Raw genomic sequence first — 20,537 nt, 5'->3', positions numbered from 1 at the left:
GAACTCAATAAATGTTAGCGTGCATCAGCTAGCCTCTCGGCACACTGGTCCTGCTTTTGCCATGAGATCTTTCTGAAATATTGGTGCTCGAGTCCACATGACCCATCCCGAGGCAGAGAAATGTGGGAGGCATCCCTGAGTGTGTATTTGGACAGGTCCCTGCTCTAAATGGATCGAACAGTCTGATTCAGACCAAAAAAGAAAAAGAAAAATAAATTTTCAACTAACTACACAGACAATTCACTGGAACATTTGTCTCATCCAGAAAGGAGAGATGGAAGGAAGTGAGGACAAGGACTCTGTGCACTCTTCCCAGCAAAATGCAGAACCTTGGGTTTTAGGACTCACGTAAATGTCATTAGGGGAGCTGAGGCTGAGGCTAGAGTACCTGGTCTCCTCAAAGACAGTCCTACGCAAAAAGAGAGCCCTTGGTGGAGTTGATTACTCAGGATCCATGAGAAGAGTCATCAGGGAAACCACCCTTTGCTGTTAAACAACACAGAGCTCCCCTGTGGTTTGACAAGGGCAACCCAGCCATCCAATGGGGCAGGCCTAGTAGGGGTTATAATCTCTATTTTACAGAGGAGGAAACAGCCAAGATCCCACTGGCTGGCCTCAAGACTCAAATCTCAGTTCTCTTCCCACTGGACCTGTCTGCCGCTGGGCTCCGTGTTTTACTATTCCCCTCTGTATGCATCTGTTGTGAGCTCTGCTGTGGGCAGCCATCTAAGAGATGGAGGAGGCAGTGGGAAATATGTTTTAAGAGTTGAGGCGAGGGGCACCTGGGTGGCCCAGTGGTTGAGTATCTATCTGCCTTTGGCTCAGGTTGTGATCCTGGGGACCTGAGATTGAGTCTCGCCTTGGGCTCCCCATAGGGAGCTTGCTTCTCCCTCTGCCTGTGTCTCTCATGAATAAATAAAATCTTAAAAAAAAAAAAAAGAGTTGAGAGGCCTGGGTGGAAAATAGATATTTAGGAGGCCTAAACCTCTATATGGCACTTTGAGCCATTGGGCTGGATGAACTCATCTAGGGAATGAATGGGAAAAAGAAGGTAGAGTACCAGCACTGGGCCTTGGGCTTCAACATCTGGAAATCAGGGAGCATAGAAAGAACCACGAGGGGACTGAGAAGGAGTGTCCAGTGAGGACAGGGGAGGGGTGGGGTTGATGGGGTGCGGGATGGTGCTGATGGTGGAAATCAGTAGAAAGTGGAGTCCGGAGCAAGGGAAATAGTGTTTCACGGACGAGGCAGTGGCCAGCTCTATGAAGCGCTGCAGATGCGGTGAAGAGCATGGGGACATAGAACTGACTGTTTGACATGGCACAACTGGAGCCAACGCCAGCCCCTGCCAGTGTCTTTACCAGGCTCCATCTTCCTTCCCCATGTGCACTCACTGGACCCCAGGCGCACGGGCCTCCTTGCAGTTCTTCCCCAAGCTTGCCTTTCTTCTGCTCTGAGCCTCTCACCTCCTGCTCTCTGTGTCACTAATGCTTTGCCGCCCAATGTCCCGGGCCTCTCTGCTCCTCAGGGGGACCCGATCTACAACAGCACGCCTCTTGCCCTCTCCAGGGACCCTTATGTTGCAGATATACTATCTGTGTGGTCTGTCTCCCTCTAAAGGGGCAAAGTCCTCGTTTGTTTTGCTTACTGCAAGTTCTGTCTCCCGTGCCTAGGACGGTGCCAGGCCTCACGGCTCCCCCGTAGGCTCCCCCGTAAACAACTGCGTTTACAGCTCCTCAGTGTGTCTCATTTAATTGTCCAGAGTCTTACAGAAAAAATATTTATTATTTATATAAATAATAATTATAGACACTTCCTGGGGTCCTTGGGTGGCTCAGTTAAGCATCTGCCTTTGGCTCAGGTCATGATCCCGGGGTCCTGGGATGGAGCCCCACATCACCAGGAGCCTGTTTCTGCCTCTCCCTCTGTCTGCCACTACCCCCTTGCTTGTGCTTGCTTTCTCTCTCTGTCGAATAAATGAAATCTTAAAAAAATCTTAATTATACTTTTTCCAGTTTTATTGAGATATAATTGACATGATACCATACAAGCATAAAGCATATAACATAATGATTTGATATATGTATATGTTGCCAAATGATTGATAGGTTTAGTTGACATCCATCACCCTGTATAGTTAGAATTTTTTTCCCTGTGATGAGAACTTTCTTTTTTCTTGTTTTTTTTTTTTTTTGATGAGCACTTTTTTTTTTTTTTAATTTTTATTTATTTATGATAGTCACACACACAGAGAGAGAGAGAGAGAGAGAGGCAGAGACACAGTCAGAGGGAGAAGCAGGCTCAATGCACCGGGAGCCCGACATGGGATTCGATCCCGGGGCTCCAGGATCGCGCCCTGGGCCAAAGGCAGGTGCCGAACCGCTGCGCCACCCAGAGATCCCTGATGAGCACTTTCAAAGTCTTCCTTCTCATCTCATCATCATCACCCCATTTTGTGGATGAGAAAACTGAAATCCAGAGAGATTAAATAAATATTCTAAGGCCAATGCAGCTTTCAGATAGTGGAACTGGAGTAGTTGAGCAACCTCAGTTGGAGAGAAGACTTCCAGGACGATGTCAGAGGGAACCCACCCTCTTTCCCCCTCAAAGGCACAGAGTTTAAATCACTTTCAGGAGGAACAAAAGTTGACTTCTTGAAAGAATGGGAAGGGGGAGCCAGGCAAAGGGAGCCACAGGTCTAAAGGCTCTAGGTCAGAGGGAAGGCCTAGTGGCTGAAGCTTAGAATCCCAGGAAAGGGCTTGCCAAAACTTGAGGCCGCCGAGTTAGGCAGGGGCCAGATCTACAGAGCTGGGGAGGCAAGCTCTGGAGTTTGTTATTTTTTTCCCCCCCGAGGCCATAGGAAGCCATTAAGCTGGGTGGGGACAGAACCTGATTTATACAGTGAAAGATCTCCTGGACTCCGGGTGGAGCTTGTATTAAGGCAGGGCTAGGAAGGAAGAAGCTTGAAGAACCCTTACATACTCCTTTTAATTGGAGGAGACAGTGAGAGAGGTCATGGTGCTGTATTAGAGATGGAGGTAAGTAGACAGAGTTGAGATATACTGAGATAGAAATGAAAGGACTTGATGGATTAAAGGTGTATGTGGGGGGATGGAGCTGAAATATGGTTTGACTTCTGGGTTTTGGCTTGAGGAAGTGGGCGGATGGTAGATGGATCCATTTATTGAGATGAGACGGGGCATCAGGTTTCAACAGACATTAGCTACCTTCCCCTTTGGCCACCTCCCCTTCCGTCTGGAATATCGGAGGAGTGCAGAAAGTTTTCAAGAGGTGCCCCGAAAGTTACGTGACACGTGTACTTTTTAAAGAAAAGTTTACATTTGCAACGTTGAGTGAAGTCAACCTTGGAAAACCAGCCCCAAGATTGGCAGAACACAAAAAGTCGTGCTCCCCGATGGGGGAAGGACCTTGTCGAACTTGCCGACGGGACAAATACAGTTAAAAACAAACTACGCTCTTTGCACCTTATCAAGGTTAATTGATTAACTTAATCAAGTCGCAATTGTGTCTAATCCTCGATTTAAATTGAGCCTTATGCTTGGCCCCTCCCTTTCCAGTTTGCTTGTAAAAACCAGCAGTCTCATCTCTTACAGTATTGTTCTGAGCCAAGTGGACTGGCAACTCCGAGGGAGAGAGAGTCTCCAGGCCCCGGGCACTGCCTCCACTTCTGAAAGGTGACTTCTGCAATTTATTTTTATCATATATTACACGATGATGTTTTATGGAGGGCTTCAAATTTCGAGATGACTCGGAGTGGGATCAAGAAACCTGATAGAGAAGAGAGGAGTGTAGCATTCCCTGGACTTGTTGGTGATCCCCACTTAATTTAATGCATTCAGTCGTGTTAAAAGGGCTGTCCCCGTTTCCTTCTCAAATGTCCTTTGTAGTTAGCAAGAGCTGGCAGGTTTGCCTAACTTTTTCATTTTCTTTTCCTGCTGACTCCTCACTTGCAGTTTTCGGGTTTTCCTGCCCTGAACACTGAATTCTTTTTAAGTCGAGTATCTATGTTGGCTCCATTTCAGCTCCAGGGATTTACGTGCAGTTTCCAAACTGTCTTTCTTGTAAGAGTTCCACAGTAACATAAAATAACTTGTGAAATAGGAGGATCATATCGCATTGTTCTTCTAATGAAGGCTAAGTCTCCAAAGATGATCCCAATAAATGTTAAATGTAGCAAATTAGGAGGGCTTTTTGTTTTGTTTTGTTTTGTTATGAGATCTGAGAAGGCTGTGTGTGGCAGGCAGCATCTGGAGAGAAAATCAGAAGTTAGCAGAGGAAGAGGTCTCCTATCACGAGGATTAAATCAGAGATAATAGTGCGATTTTCTAAGCGTACCCTGGGAAATAGATCTTAAGGAGGGCTGGTCTGTTTGGATAATTGTGAAAAACGAGGTGTAGCTGATGTTTGTCGCATTAAGGGGAGGCGAAGTGGGGCTTCTTTCCGCCCTTTCTCTGGTTAACATGTGCAGAGCATCAGCTTCCATTCGAAGGGACATTTCTGGTTCTATCCTTTGTTTGTTGCCAGCGTCTCTGCAGCACCTGACTCCTTTAGAGATAGTCTAGCTGGGGGTGATGGCAAAACAGGATTACTCGTGGGTGGAGCTAAGTATCCGTAGACTGACTAACGCTGGGCTTTCAATTTTCATTTCATGGAATAATAAGGAGTTCTGAGCTTTTTACTACAAAACTAAACGTTCCTAGTGTTCTTTACTTTTGGAGTTTCCATTTTTCAGGGTTTTAACTGGGCATGCTTCCCAAGTAAATCTTAAAAGTATGAGTCGTCACATTCTAAGGGGAGAGTGTGTGTCCCACGGACGCCCTTAGCAAATTCATATCACTGTGTGTCCATTTAAAAACACAGTATGTGTTTGTAACCCAGCACTCAGTCACGGGCAGAATTTTTTGCAACGATTTCCCAGTTTTATTGGCACGTCTCCAGGAATAAGGTTCTTTGTAATTCTTTGCTCAAACATAAGGATCACATATAAAACTCTTAGCAGATAGATCAGCTCATACAATTATCTTTCAATTTTAAAAGCTACAACATAATAAGGTTCTTCTTTTGGGGGTGGGGTGGGGTTAGGGTGAGGAGAGAGAAACAGTAACTAACAAACCATAGGATGCTATTATGCTAACAAAGTGGTAGCTTTGTAAGAGCAGAGAGAGAGAGAGAGAAAGCACAACCGTTTTTGCTCAGAAAATAATTCAGTAGCAACAAGGTCTGAGAGCCAGAAGCCTCATTGTTCTTAGTGAGCGATTATTTGTCAAAACATTTGATTGTTTGCCTATCCCCCTCCTGCAAAGTTTGGATTTTTTTTTTCTTTTTGCCCAATTTTGACACTAGAATTTTTAACTATCAGTGCCATTGTGTTTACAGCATTCAAGGTTTCAGAGTTCAAAGGTTATCCATTAACATGTAGAGCGAGGCTACACCGAATGTGGAGGCTCAACCTGGTTCCACTTGCTCATAGTTTGTTTTGTAGCAATGCTCCAAGTCATTTGTTTTGGTTAAGTTAAATGAAGTTTCTTGTTTGTTGAAGAGCGTCTCTGGGATTGCGTTTTAGGATGTGACTATAGGGGCTTAAAAAAATATTTTAAAGAAAGATATTTATCTTCCCTGAGAAAAGGAACCCTGGTGCTGGAAATAGAAATGATCAACATCGGTGTATTTTGAGTGGTTGGGGGGAAAAAAAAAAAAAAAAGAGTTCTGGCCAAAGAATTTACTTCTGGCACTGCTAATTAATTGTAAGTAATTGGTTCACTTCCTTTTAAAAAAAAAGACTAACCAGACCATATGTGGGGTTAGTAGTTATATATAAAATGACAGCAAAGCATCACACTTGGCAAATTCTTCCCCTCTGCTAAGAAGCTGTCTCTCAAATTCCATTTTCGATTGCTCACCGGCAGAGCATGTATATCGCCCTACCCACCCCCCACCCCATTTATTAAATATATACTTTAAGGGCCTTTCTTGATAGGTTTTTAAGTTTTTCCATTTGGGATACACCCATATCCCATAAAAAAAAAAAAAAAAAAAACCAACCCAAAAAAACAAAAAAAACCCTCCACCACTTGGCTGTTTTTGTGTGTTGAGTTGCAGAGCTCTGTTTACATTTGCATTCGTTTGCATTTTGGGGCCAAAAACTTGGTGGTTGTGATTGTTGCTTCCAGGGTTCCTCCTGGGGGGGGGGGCCGAGATGGGGGGACACAGGCCCCCCCCTCCCCCGGGGATTTGGGAAGCCTGGTTTCATCCACGTGGGTTTCTAGCAAAGCCAAAGTGGATGCTCGGAACCCGGGCCAAGTTCAGAAATCTCAAGTTATAATAGCGGCGCAAGTCGGGCGCTTTTAGGAAAAAACAAAAAAAAAAAACAAACAAAAAAAACCACGACAATTACGGGACAGCTTTAGGAAGGTAGTAATTGAGCCATTTTAATCGCGTCCAGCTCCTCGACCTCGCTCACCCCCGCCCTCGGCGAAAATCCGAAAAACCGTCTGCGCCCGGCCGCCCTCTCACCTGCCCCCAACCGGGTGCAGAGGCGCGGGGCGGGCACGCGGGGGGACCCCCTCCCTCGCCCGGGCACACCTTGCGCGGGAGGCGGGAGGCGGGAGGCGGCGGGGCCGGGGCCGGGGCGTGCGTCTGCGCCTGCGCCTGCGCGCCGCCCCCGGGCCCCCTCCCCGCGTACCTGTCCGTGGAACGGCCGGAGCGCGCGCGGGCCACGTTTAGCCGGATGGGGGGGGCGGGGCGGGGCGGGGCGGGGCGGGGGAGGGGGGGGAGGCGCGCGCGTGCGCGTGCGCGTGCGCGGGCATCGCGGGCCGGAACGCGGGGGCGCGCGCTGGCGTCCCGGAGGCGGAGTCCGCGGCGGTGGGCGGGGCAGGGGCGCGCCTGCGCGGACCACGTGGCCCGGGGGCGGGGCCGAGGGGCGGGGCCGCGCGGCCGGCGGAGGCAGGAGGCGGGGCGTCGCGGAGCGGCGGGGCCGGGGGAGGGCGCAACAGCTGCTCCCTGAGCACTTTCTGACCCAACAGTCCCCCTGCGCCGGACGCGCCGCGCCCCGGCGGCCCTAGGGACCCCCCGCGCCTGCACTGTCCGCGCGCGGACGCGTAGGGGGCGCCCGCGCCTCTGCCCCGTGCGCACCCCCGCCCCGCTCACCTTAGCCCCGCGCCCGAGGTGAGCCCGGCCCCCAAATCCCCGGGCGGGGCGGGTGGGGGCGGGGGGCGCCGTGCGGGGGGCGGTCTCGGCGGCGCGGGGCCCGGGGGATGGCCTCGCCCCGCGCCCGGCGACCCCCGCCGCTTTCGGGGGGCCGGTGCGGGCGCGGAAGCCGGGAGGTGTCCGCACAAAAGGCCGAGAGAAACTCCCCGTCGCCTCCCCTCCCTCCTGCCTTCCCCGCCCCCTCCCCTCCTCATTCAAACCTCGGCTCGCTCGTGTGGTGTCAGTTCAGTCCCGGCCGCCGCCGAGCGAGGAAATGGCCGAGGAGCCGGAGCCGCAGGTAAAGGGGGCGCCGCGCCGCGCCTCGCCCCCCGGGGCCCCGGGAGCCCGCCCCCCCCGCCCCCGCCCCCGCCCCGGGGACCCCCGCCCGCCGCCCGCCGCCCGCCGCCCGCCGGCGCGGCTCCTCTCGGGCGCCCCCTCCGCCGCCGGCCGAGCCCCGGGCGGGCGTCCGAGCGGCGCTCGCATCCCGGGCCCGGGGGCGGGGGCGGGGGCGGGGGCGGCCGCTCTGCGCGGGCTGCGGGGCGCGGGGCGCGGGGCGCGGGCGGGCGGGCGCTGCCCCGGGAAAGTTGGGCGGCTCCCGGGGTGTGCCGGCCGGGCCCCCCGCGAGCGCCCGGGAGGGGCCGGGGCAACTTGGGAGCAGCCAAAACAATGCGCCCTAACAGGCGTCCCCCGCAAACAATGGCCGGGACCGTCCCCACGGGCCGGGCGGAGGGCGCGTCTACGGGGCCGGGGGAGGGGCCTGGCGCCGCCGCGGCCCCCCCGCGCCCCCGCGCCCCCCGCGCCCCCCGCGCCCCCGCGCCCGGCCCGGCTCCCCGGGTCCTGCCCATCCCCGAGCCGGCGGCGCACGGGCTGCGTTCCCTGGAGGTGTGTGTGTGTGTGTGTGTGTGTGTGTGTGTGTGTGGACAAGGTGCTTTCTTTTCTTCCCTTTTTTTTTTTTTCTCCTCCCTCCCTACCCCCCCCTTTAATTTTAAAGATTTTTTGAAACTTTTTAAATGGCCCTTAAACGCTTAGGAGAATATCTTTACACCTCGCTTCCAGTCGGAGTCCCAGAGCCAGCTGGAGGCAGAACTCGTAACTCTAAAGGGCAGGCAGGATTGAACTGTTCCCTATAAGTGTTTCTTTCTTTCTTTTCTTTTTTTTTCTCTCTCTCTCTCTTTTTTTTTTTTTTTTTTTTTAAAAGGGAAGTTTCTGCCAGGAGGCGCTGAGTGGCGAAACCGCGCAGTTTCAGATGTAGAGCCCTCTTCTCTTGCTTTGGCCCCAAAATGCGAGCGGCACGGGCCGGGGAGGGGGGAGGAGGGCGCTGCCGGGGGCCCCCCGAGGCCGGGCTGGGGGCGGCCTGGGCGGTGCTGCCCGGTGGGGGCCTGGCCTGGCCCGGGGGGTGGCTCCGGCCCGTACCTGCGCGCGGGGATCGGGACCCACACGTCCAGCTCCCGGGCTAGAACCCACATTTTTGGGATTCAGGGAAGGGCCACCGAGGACGGGAAGCCGCATTCTTGGGCGGGTGGGATGGGGGTGGGGAGGGGTGGGCAGGCGGGGACTTCTCCTAAAGGTTTAGTTACAGGAACAGGAAAGAGCCACCAGTGGCCACTTCTGGGACCCCAGTAGTCTGCTCACACTTGGGACTAGTAGAAAGTTTTATTTTATTTTTGTCTCTCTCCTCCACACCCCCCCCCCCCCCCACCTCCCAGGAAGAGAATAGTCACTTTAGAGTTTAAGGCCTTTGGTGTGTTCCTCTTTGAAATTCCTTGAGCCTCAATTTATCTTTCTGAATCAGCCTATAGGGCTCGAAGCATTGGCACAAACATTCCTAAATGTGTATCACACGCAAAGGGCTGTTGCAGTGGTCCTCTGGCCAGTTTGGGGGTCCCGTAGTAGTGACCACTACATGCTACATGCTAGCTGGTTTCCCAGCTTTCTGGATCGTTTGGAACCATTAAGCTGTATGTTTTAAGAAGCCTAGGTCTGATTTAGTTCAGGTTGATTCAATTATGTCTTCATCGCTTTTGAGTTGGTTGAATGAGTTGACATGAGATTAAGCTCAACAAAAGAAAAGGCAGGGTAACGACAGCTGCCGGCCAGGCCTGGCGACTAGGTAGGGGTCTTGGGAGGCCTTGCACCTTCTCTTTTGTATGTGTTAAGGAGTACATTTAAAAATGTTCTTTTTACTGTACTCTTCCCCGCCCCCTCCCCCATGGATGGATGCCTTGATTGATATCAAATAAGACTTAAAATACTAAGTTTTATAATACTTTGGGAATGAATAATCCGTAGAGTTTCTAAAAAGCCTGTGGTGTCTGCAGTGACAAGTGCAGAGTAATAATCTAATTGCTTTTTGTCTGAAAAATACAGCAGTCCGACCACTAGCTTGTGCTTGCTTAGTTAATGTGTGCTAAGAACTTTTAAGGTGTGTCCTTAATGGTAGATGACTTTTTCTGAGAAGTCATGTTTATTTTAGATACTGTTTTTTGTTCAGTATCCCAAAGACTATAGTAGAGTGTGTGTGTGTGTGTGTGTGTGTGTGTTTAATCCTGGTGTTTTAGTGAAGTCAAACCCCTCCCACCCCAAATTGCTGCCATTTTTTTTCATCAGTTATATAAGTATTAAATTCAAGAGGCAGAGAGACTTATTTAAAAACCCTGTTGTCAGTAGCTACAGCACAAGTTTACAATTTATTTGGCTTGTTTGTTGGAATAGGGCTAATAATCTGATTGTTTGGAATCTTAATTATTTGGTATGAAGAGGAAAGCTGCTCCTTTAGACTCCACACAGGTTTGCACGCTGGAGGAGGAAGTGGGGGAGGATTATGACTTTTCCAGGTGAAGGACACATACTTTTCTTTAGTGTCCAACTTCATTCAGTCCTTTTATCTTCACAGCACCGTCTAACACTTTGCAGTTTGACCTTTGCTGTTTTTAATAACTTGTAAGATCGAAGTTTAGCAGTTGTCTTGGGTTCATATTATTCCCTTTCACTTCCTAATCAAAAAAAGGAACTAATACACCACTTTGATAAAATTTGTAGAAAATACTGCTCCCCCTCACCTTGAAGAATCTATTTAGATAAAGCTTGCCGTTTTTTTTTTTTTTTTTTTTTTTCCCAGGTAGTTGAGGGGAAGAGGAGGGAGGAAGGAGGAGGGTTTGACTTTGCCTTTACTTTTAAGGTGGAGGTAGATTTGCATTCTCTTTGTAAGCCTCCATTTTTGGCAGAGGAACTTCTGGGAGGAATAGCAGCCCCTGGTTCCCTTCCAGTGGACCTTTAAAGAGGAAATCAGAAAATAAGACTTCATCATCAAGTCACTTACAAACTGATGAAATCATTAAAGAATATAATGGCCTGGCAACGACGGAGTCCCTCTCTCCTCATCTCAGATAATCACTTTTCTCTCTTTTAACAACATTTATGATGAAATGGCATGTTTTTGCCACAGCAGGGCTGCCTTTTCCCAACCCTGGAGCACTCTTAATTCTGAGACGCTTGATTAGAGCCTCAGGGGTCCCAAAAGATGTGCTGTTTTCCCACTTTATAAAATCACATTCTTTTCTCACAGTTGTCACAAACATGATCTTGGTGGATAAGAACTTTGGAGTAGTTTTAATGACTCTTGACTGTCTACTATCTCTACTTGAAGGGAAAAAAAAAAAGATACTTCTTTCTGACGCTTGTAGGATTGTAAATGATTGGACCTTTTTTATGTTTCACGTGAAGCTTTGTTTCCATTTGCTCAAAGACAATTTCAGTTGAGAGTGTTCCATCTCACATATGCCAGTGTGGCCTGTGTGTAAGGGTTTTTGAGGTTGTTGGGGATGACTTATTTTAAATGGTTCATTGCTAATTTCCTATTTGAGTTTAACCCCGTAGCAGTATGTTTAGTAAATGAATTGGAAAGTTGAAGCCAAAGTCCTGAACAATGGCTATATATTTTCAGGCTTTAGAGTTGTACAGTAGGAACGAGAAATCTGAGAGCATTGTATAAGCTGAGGACTATTCCACTAGAATAAAATAAAGTGTAATGAGATTTTAATTTAAACGACTACCTCTGGAACATACAGAACAGTTTCCACGTTAACTGAGGTGTTAGAAAGAAAAACCTGGAAGGTGTTTGTTTACAGGACAGCTACCCAGCAGAAACTAAAGAAATCTCGTCCCAATCACATGAAACGCTTTAAATAGTGAAAGGTTTAGTTACAGCATGTAGACTACGCCTGAGTCTGTGGTGGGATGTCGATCTGTACACCTCATTTCCAGATTTTGTAGGGGGAGGGGTGTTAACCGGTGTAGATGCACGTGGAAGAAAGAAGGATTGACACAAAGACAGCAGGAAATTTCTGAAATTTGGGAGAGGGAAGCTTGATCGTTATAACCAAATGGCCTCCCTTGGAGGGCAGTGTAAAAAAACTTACTAAGTTTGTTGGCTTTTTAAGGAAGACGGTGATCTGGATTATTTTTCTCTAGCCGATCATCTAGTTAGGCAAATTTGCCAGTGGTGTGTGGGGCACAGGATTTTGAATTGAGACCATGAGAGCAGATAGAAATCTGATTTTGAGGAAGTGGGACAGGGACCATCCTTTCCTAAAATCTGCCGTTTGTGATGAGCAAGCTCAATTCCTGTATAAAGCTATCTTCCAAATAAACAGTGGGGCAGCCCCTGTCATCCAGCTGCCACCACAAGCTACCCTTTTATGCTGAACATTGGAATGCTCATTAACGACTTTACATTTGAACATTTGTTGACTGACTGTTCTTAACATCCCCATTACTTCCTGCCCCGGGTAACTACATAACTGAGTTACTGGAAATTAGGGGCCAGTTTGGTAATTTTATGATAAAGTTGAGAAATAAAATTACTAAACCTGAGAAGACAGCTGGGTAAGTTAAATGAGAAGAATTCGCTCAAATTCCTTAGCTTTTGTTCTTGAAGGCTTCACCTAAGTTCTCTTTGACCTCCACATTCCTTCACTTGGTACAGAAGAGCCTCTACCCACCCTGGAGTCAGATGCCCGTTTTGTAATGGGTTCCGCAGTGGTTTGTGTATTGCTGTTCATTAGTTTCTAGTGTGTCAGGAAACCTCTTGAATTTTAAAATACAGTTCTATGGACTGGTGATTGAGAGTCCAGATCCATCTTGTTCTTGCATCAGCATTAGGAGAACTACGTGTTGTTATTTTTCCTACCTGTGTCAAAATCAAGGTAACTTTTCAGAACAGTTCAGTTATGCCAGAAGAAGTGTGTTTGCGTTTTTTTTTTTTTTTTAACTCTGCGGATAAGCTTTGTTTTTAGTTCAGTATATAAATATATAAATCGACTCAACAGTGATTATATGTATTAATTGAAAGAGGAGTTTTTTTTCCCCCCCTTAATTTTGAAAGCAAACAGGTGACTTAGAAGAGCCAGACATACAACTTTAGTATTTACTCAACAGAGATAGGGAGGGGATTATTTAAATGTTGCTAAAGAAAGAGCTCATGCCTTAAAAGGCAGTGCCCATGTTTATATTTAATCGGGTTAGTTAAATTGGGTATAATTAAGAACACTCACCATTTGGCCTTGTTGAAAAAGAAGTGTAGGTGTGTAGGGTATTGGTGTAGTATGATGGCTATAGTTATTTTATCTGTATCTCCAGTTAGCTGCGTGTGTGTGCATACACAGGGTGTTTTCCTTGTGGGGAGCGAAAGAATACAGGTAAAGATAGAAGAGTTTACTGTTTTAGTTTGTCGAAATCTTCTTTCTGGTGTCAGTCCTGTCTAAAATCTTTTCAAAGTATTGAAGGTAGTACTGGTTAAGTAGCAATAGTGGAACCTGACCCATAACAGTGCTTAATCTTGCTTTTAAAGAAAATTATTTTTTTATTCATTTCCCTTAGAGTTCTCTTTTTCCGGTCAGGCTGGAATTTTTAAGAGCCGGTTCACAGACCACAGTATCTGTGAATATCGATAATACTGAAACTAAAACTAATATGTGGTGCTTCGTGTTCACATTAGGATCCTTTAACTGACCTTAATTGCTTTGGAATGAATCAGAGTTGTTAGTGTTGAGGCTCAAATATACTAATACGGTTATATTTTTCTATGGTACTTTGGTCTCTAATCGTATTTGGGACTGAACACTTAACAGTGTTCAGGATCTGGATCTGTCCCCGGGCTTTGCCTTTGAAGAGTCATTTGCTTTTGAATAGTTTAGATTGTGATGTTGAACGTAAACTTCTGAATATTTTAATCTTTTTCTTTCACTTTTCAACATCTTTCCACGGCTATGTTAGGAAAGTTGGGTTGACCATTTAGCTCATGGGTGTGACCTTGGTGATTTCCTTGAAATAGTGTTAAAGGATTTAAAGTTACAGGTTTGGATTGCCACTGTGGCTTCCTATGTGCAGTTCTCTTCACTGGTCGGATTAAGACAAGAAACAGTATGTGTGACCTACAGAAGGAACATTTATAGAAAAAACTGTAAGTTTCCTGACCAGATCTTGGAGATAATTTTGCTGTTTAAAGGGTACAAATGAATTGGCCGGAGACCAGCAGTTTGTTTGGGCTAAATATTTTAATGATCATTTATTTGGACACTTAAGTGACTCGGAGGGAAAAAGTAGGTTTGCAGGAATACTGCAAATTACTTGGCTATAAATAGAATATTTATATGTTTTGACAGTTTTTGAGGACTTTGAGTTCCTGTTGCTCCATAATAGGGTAATAAATATTCCATATAAAAAAATGTAAGATAACCTGTTCCACTGAAGTAGAGGCTGTGCGGTCACTAAAGGTTAACAGTGTGAGCACACTTGGCTATAAGGAACTACTCCTGAGTTGCAACAGTTGTCACCAAGGTGGCGTTTACTTCTAATGTGTTGTGCTGAAGCACAAATTGCTGTGTTTTTCATGAAGCGTCGTATACTGTGTAATATTTGCGAATTTCAAAATCTAGAGGTAGTGGCCGAATTCATGGGAGCTTTACTCTCAAATGCGGATCTGCTTTGAAAAGGAAAACAAACAAACAAAAAAAACCGACAGGAGACCTGGCCTAAAGAGCATTAGACTTCTATTCCAGGTGGTTACAGCAATATGGTTCCTACTTTTTCCCCCAAAGATTATGTTGTTGTAAATTTTTTTGAAGTCTTTAAGTAATCATAATACGAAAGTGAGCCCTAGTATTGTCTCAGAAAATGAGGTGATACCCGATAACCTCTTGCCTCAGGTGCCTTGGGGCGAATGGTTGAAGGTTAAGGGCTGTCATTTACCCGACTAAAGGTTTAAGAGCATTTTGTTTAAGAGCATTTTTTTCAACGTTGAAAAACATTTTTGCCAACTGCTTGCAGTTAGCCTAGTATGTCCTGAATGCTCACTTTCTGCCGACTAAAAGCATTCAGATTGTAGGGTTGCATTATGATCTCCTCCTCCTTCCTCCAGTTCTTTGTGAAGACAGACAACTTCCTCTGCCAGCAGGGCCTTGGTGTGTCCTTGGCTTCTGTGTGCCCCACCTGGAGCGCCGCCGGTTCAGGGAAGGCCTTGGGGGTGCTCACTTCACTCCACCGGAATGGCTGTTATGAACAGTAATTAGATTAGAATGTCTATTTTTTGGTGAGTTTTGTTAGTATGAAAGTCTTTATTATTGCAGTCACTAAAGATTTTAGATTTTGTTAGCAGATTGGTTTTAAGTGCTGTAGATAATTGGTTTATAGGTTAAGGAAGTGCTTAGTCTGCATTCAGTTTCTAAGTCAAGAGTTGAAGGCATTTGCTATCAGAGATTTCCCCAGCTTGTCCTGCATTTCTGTTCTGGTGGGTCAGTAAAGGGAGAGTAGTTTTCAGACCAGATGACACAGTTTTGCTCTGTGCTGGTCACCTTCATGGTATGATTAAATAGATTCTTTTTTTTTTTTTTTTTAATTACACCCTGGAAATGGCAGAGAATGGTATATATTAGATGGCAGCCACAGAGAGCCAGCCTTGTCGATGTTCTGACGAGCCTTCGAGTTAATTTTAATACCAGATCAGTTATGGTTGGTGACCATGGCTAGAGATGTGCAGTACTGATTCCACACCTGGACTGACGATGTAGTGTTTGTTCATTTATTCACTAGGTGTTGGTTGAGGACCTGACCCTGGGCCAGAGACTCCTTTTAGGCATGGGGGGACAGCAGGGAACAAGCTGGACAGGGTCTCTCTCTTCCTAGGATCTTCAAAGAAATGGCCCAGGGTTTTCATATCCTGGGTGAGTAGTAAGGATGGCTATGACCCAAGATAGTCCAGTGCTTAGGACAGTTGGGTACAGTTAATGATTATCAGAATCTGTGCCAGAAGCTTCCCTGGAGGAAGAAGTACTTGGGTTTTTTGCCTGGGAGAGTGGTCTTCTCCATCTGACCATACTAGGTGGACATCCTTCCCCTCATCTCTGGACCTCTGTCCTTCCCCCCACCCCCAGCAAAACTGAAGCTCTTCTTTCTGCTAAGATTTTATTTATTTATTTATTTTGCACTGTGCCTCCTTACTAATCCTTCAGGTCTTGTATTAGAAGCTGATGATGACTTCCTTAACCCAGACATTTGAACATCTCAGATAAAAATTGAAGCTAAACTATTTTTCGAAGACAGGCATTTCCAGTTATTTGCCATTACCCTGGGTGAGAAATAATAAGGATGTACCCACATCATGTTCCTCATTCAAGGAGTGAGTTTAGGATTGGTGTCTTTTTGGGAAAGATTACCTGTAGAAAACTGGAGTTCCTCCCAGTTTAAAATATCACAGAGTAGTAACATTTCTTTAAAAAACCAGCCAGTTCATGTTGAGGTCTGACATGGAGGACTGACTTTGGTTTTGGTAAATTAGGGGATTAAAAAGACTTTACTGCTTGCTGTTGCCACTCTTTTCATTTTTTAAAAAGCTGTTTTGCAACCAAAAAAATAGGACCTCATAGAGGACAGCCTTTATTCAAATTGAAATTAATCTATTCTAGTTGGTGTAGAATTCATTGAGTTGTTGGTTTTTCATATATCTGTTGGCTGGTGAAAACAATGTTGTCTGAGTTTGAGAGCTGCTTTTCTAGAATATGTACTGATAATTTCTTCAATTAAAAATATTACCCGGTATGCTCGCAATCAGTAAATATTTGCTGAATGAATAAATGACTGCATAGGACCCTAAATTATCAGTTACATTTTCAAATATCATTTAATATCTTGATTTAGGATAGCATTAAGTATTCTTTTGAGTAGGTCTATCCATAAATGAAGATCTATCCCCCTAACCATAGAAATTTAGAACTCTTGAGGATGATCCTGTCATTTAACCGTCTACATCAAGTAGATAAAAATGGGGTATGTGGTGGTGATAGCCTGAACGCTGGGACTTAGCCAGAACTAGAACTCAGGTCTCTGGAGTGTTCTGTTAATAACACTCTGGTAGCCACCCCCTGTGTTTTATCCTCCATTGTGATTATAACTAAGAAATTAAGATAAAACACTTCTGTATGTTCTTTCTTGACTCTAATCTTTGTTCTGCAGTCTTATTTAGAAAAGCTTCATCTTAAAGATCTGGTTTATTCAAAACTAAAGATAGCAAGGGGCCTGAGAGTTTTCTTTTATTACGAATGTAAAGAAGGGGGAAGAAATGTTTCCTTGTCTTCTGTGAGCCTGCAGGCCCTTGCTCTTTGAGGAAGTGGAGAGAAGAAAGTAAAGTTGAAGGTGGTGGGAGTAGTTTGCAACTCTTTTTGTTGGGTAGAATTAACAGACCTCAGCTAAAGTAGTTGAGACTATTTAAAACCAATTCTGTGCCTGCCAGAAAGGTGGGGGGTGGGTGGTATGGGGTTTTGGAGATTAATTCTTCTTCAAGAATGACAATTAGCTTCTAAACCTGAGCCTGCAGAGCTGAATTTATTCAACGAATCCATTTTTTTTTTTTTTCACCTGGCCAGTGCAGAATGTGAAAGGTGGGTTAAAAATGGGAGGACCACGTTGAACTGGCCGTGTGGAGGGTTTTATTTTCAAGTGTATATTCACAAAGTAGCTTTGTGTATGTATTTCCTTATTTATTGTGTAGACAAGGAAGCCCTACCCTAACGCCTGCAGAAGGCAGAAAAGTTGTTAAAAGCAACTCGGGCTTTGGGCAGTGGGTTGAGGAATAGAATATTCTGTGAACCACAATGATGGGGGTTTCTCTTGACCAAGATGAGCATCATTCTAAGGTGTTCTGTAGTTTTTGTATGTGGATTTTAGGAAAGCTTCATGTGTGTGTATGTTGTTGGCCCCAGTGCCTGTGTAAGCTTCGAGGGTGCATTTAGGCATTTGTGTTTCTCGACTGTATATAAGACAGTGTGAAGTTCTGGCTTTTATATTTTTACTTAAAGTGCTGTAATTGTCATTTTTCACAGTTGGCATACTCTCTAGATTAGTGGAGCCTGTTTATAAGGCTACACGTGTGCATTGTAGTGGCATTCAGAATGTATTTGGCTGAATTTAACAGTTTCTGTCCTGAATCTTTACATTTTAGATTTAAATCATTAAAGGACCACGGGCTAAGTTTCTTAACTGGATGAAAATCTAGCGATTTGATAAGTATACTGATTGGATAAAATGCTAATGATTTAATTAACGAGCATGTTTAACAGGATGCACTGTGTTAGTTAACAGTGGAGCAGATGACCTAGGCGCCTCCTCTGCTACGAGCAGGCCAGCTGTGATTTGTCCACACCAGGCTTCTCTTTTCTCTGGCTGCAGCTAACTATTTCTGTTTTTCTTTCCCCCTCTAGGTTTTGGAAATCCCTTGTCTCCAGGTTGCTGGGATTGACTTCTTGCTCAATTGAATCACTCACTCAGTGGAGACAAAGAGAATTAATGCTTTGTGCTGACTCATATTTGAATCAAAGCATTGGGGAGTCTGTCTGCCTTGTTTGTGGAAAGAACCAGTGAGAGGCTCTGTCACCGAGCTTCCTAAGACTTCTGAAGATAAGAAGCTACAGGAATATATACTTTCTTTTGAACTTTTATAACAAATATTTGTTCTAGTTTTAAGTCCCAGGGCTGCTGGGGGTGTGAGTGACAAGTCTTACAAGTGGCCTTATTCCAATTCCAGAAATTCCTCCACCGGATTCTTATTTTATATACAATCCTAAAGTGCCAGGAAACATGCCCACTCAATCCCTGTTAGTGTATATGGATGGACCAGAAGTTATTGGCAATTCCCTGGGCAACCAGATGGAGCTAGATGATGCCGTGTCAATAAAAGGGACCACCGCTGTTCCTTTCAGAGCTACGCAGGAGAAAAGTATCATCCAGATAGAAGGATATATGCCCTTGGACTGTATGTTTTGCAATCAGACCTTCACACATTCAGAAGACCTTAATAAACACGTCTTAATGCAACATCGGCCTATCCTCTGTGAGCCAGCAGTTCTGCGCGTTGAAGCAGAGTATCTTAGTCCTCTTGATAAAAGTCAAGTAAGAACAGAACCTCCCAAGGACAAGAATTGCAAAGAAAATGAAGAATTCAGCTGTGAAGTATGTGGGCAGACATTCAGAGTTGCTTTCGACGTCGAGATCCACATGAAGAAGCATAAGGACTCCTTCACCTACGGGTGTAATGTGTGCGGAAGAAGATTCAAGGAGCCGTGGTTTCTTAAAAATCATATGCGGACACACACTGGCAAATCTGGAGCCAAGAGCAAACTGCAGCAAGGCTCGGAGAGCCCGGTAACCATCAACGAGGTGGTGCAGGAGCACGCGGCCGAGAGCATCTCCTCTCCTTACAAAATCTGCATGGTTTGTGGCTTCCTCTTTCCAAATAAGGAAAGTCTAATCGATCACAGGAAGATGCACAGCAAAGAGACGGCTTCCGGTGCCAGCAGTACACAAACAGACTGTCAGCAGGGGGGCATGCCAGCCCCGGGGCAAGAGCTCCTGCAGTTTTTAAACTTGAGACCCACATCTCACCCCGAAACCGTCAAGAAGCCCACAAAATGGATACCTCAGCTCGATCCGTTCACCACCTACCAGGCCTGGCAGTTGGCCACCAAAGGAAAAGTGGCCGTGTGCCGGGAAGTGAAGGAGCAGCCAGGGCAAGAAGGAAGTACTGACAACGATGACTCGTGTTCGGAAAAAGAGGAGCTCGTAGAAATTTGGAACGCGAGTAAAAACCATTCCGAAGGTTCTGGCAAGTCCAAGACCAGTAAGAGCGGTTGTGCGGGCTTCTCCCAAGATAAAGAGAAGCCCAGACCCTCCAATGGTGAAGTGCCTTCTGCGGAAGCGGACCCGAAGCTGTCGGGTCACAAAGAGAAGCCGACCCACTGCTCGGAATGCGGCAAAGCCTTCCGCACCTACCACCAGCTGGTGCTGCACTCGCGAGTGCACAAGAAGGACCGGAGGGCCGACGCCGGGTCGCCCACCATGTCCGTCGATGGGAGGCAGCCTCGGACGTGTTCTCCGGACCTCCCCACCACGCTGGATGAGCATGGAGCCGTCGACCGAGAAGGTGGTTCTGAAGATGGATCTGAGGATGGACTTCCGGAAGGGCTCCATTTGGGTAAGTGTGCTCTGTTGTGTAACAGGTCCCTTCACCTCTCAGGGCCTCGACTGTCCTCAGGGTTTCTTCCGCCTCTGAAAACCCGTGGTGTTTTATGTTTTGCCAACAGAGGACAGGCGTCTTCCCTTACACAGGGCTTCCGACCTGGGGCAGTGTGGCCCCCTGTGGAATCTGGTAGCATCTAGAGAGATCTTTGGTTGTCATAGCTGTGTTAGTACGCAGGCTGCTGGAGGCCAGGGGGTGGAGGCCAGGGTGCTGCTCAACATCCTACTGTGCACGGGGCGACCCCACACTGGCGTCCATGGCCTCAAGGTTGGGAGACCCTGGGCTTCGCTGAAGTTTCGTGGCACACCAGATCTTATCTATAAAAACAGGTTCTCCTTTCGTGCAACCAAATTCCCTGTCCTCCAAGACCCAGCTCTCATACACTTATTCCAGACGATGTTCTAGTGGCCGCAGAAGGTGCTGGAATAATTACCAGCACCTTTAGAGAAACTGTGCGGTGCTACCTAGGTACCCTGTCCTCCTCTGTCTGGTGTGCTAGTGATTGTTAGCAGTTCAGGAACTAAGACCATTTGTGTGTAAAGGGAATGTGAACACCCCAAAGATGGTTTAAAAGAAATGTCACTTGCTCAGATTTCTCAGGTACTAATGGCTCTTGGAGGAAACAGAAGCCATTGCTGGAGGCTCACTGACCTCTTCTTATCCAAGGCGGAGGAGCTCACCTGTGCTTCACGCCTCGCCCAGCAGCACTTAACCTGGTGCTGCTTCAATCCATTTAATTATAATTTGTTTAAGTAAAGGACTCTGC

The 20,537-nt window shown here is 46.6% G+C and overlaps 1 protein-coding gene and 1 long non-coding RNA gene across 4 annotated transcripts in view; one reads left to right on the top strand and one right to left on the bottom strand.

The window, feature by feature from the left end:
* The window catches only part of ZNF217 (zinc finger protein 217), a 35,079-nt gene that overhangs the window by 3,366 nt on the left and 11,176 nt on the right, over positions 1-20,537 (top strand). The window contains exons 2-3 of one of the 3 annotated variants that reach the window (XM_049100285.1): positions 3,615-3,695; positions 17,958-19,726. In XM_049100285.1, the coding sequence (XP_048956242.1) occupies positions 18,334-19,726 (1,393 nt within the window). In that variant the 5' untranslated portion in view covers positions 3,615-3,695; positions 17,958-18,333. Of the gene's footprint in view, positions 1-3,614; positions 3,696-7,013; positions 7,186-7,302; positions 7,505-17,957; positions 19,727-20,537 lie in introns of those variants that run through there. The other 2 variants (XM_049100286.1, XM_049100284.1) reach the window with 2 other exon arrangements.
* Positions 2,001-7,562, bottom strand: LOC125753484 (uncharacterized). Its single transcript, XR_007405444.1, has 2 exons — positions 7,428-7,562; positions 2,001-4,268 (listed from the first exon to the last, which is right to left on the bottom strand). It is a non-coding gene; the product is annotated as an uncharacterized LOC125753484 (long non-coding RNA).

Source organism: Canis lupus, chromosome 24 (genome assembly GCF_003254725.2).
Source record: "Canis lupus dingo isolate Sandy chromosome 24, ASM325472v2, whole genome shotgun sequence".
Classification (NCBI taxonomy): domain Eukaryota; kingdom Metazoa; phylum Chordata; class Mammalia; order Carnivora; family Canidae; genus Canis; species Canis lupus.
This window is presented reverse-complemented; position numbering and strand designations above follow the sequence as displayed.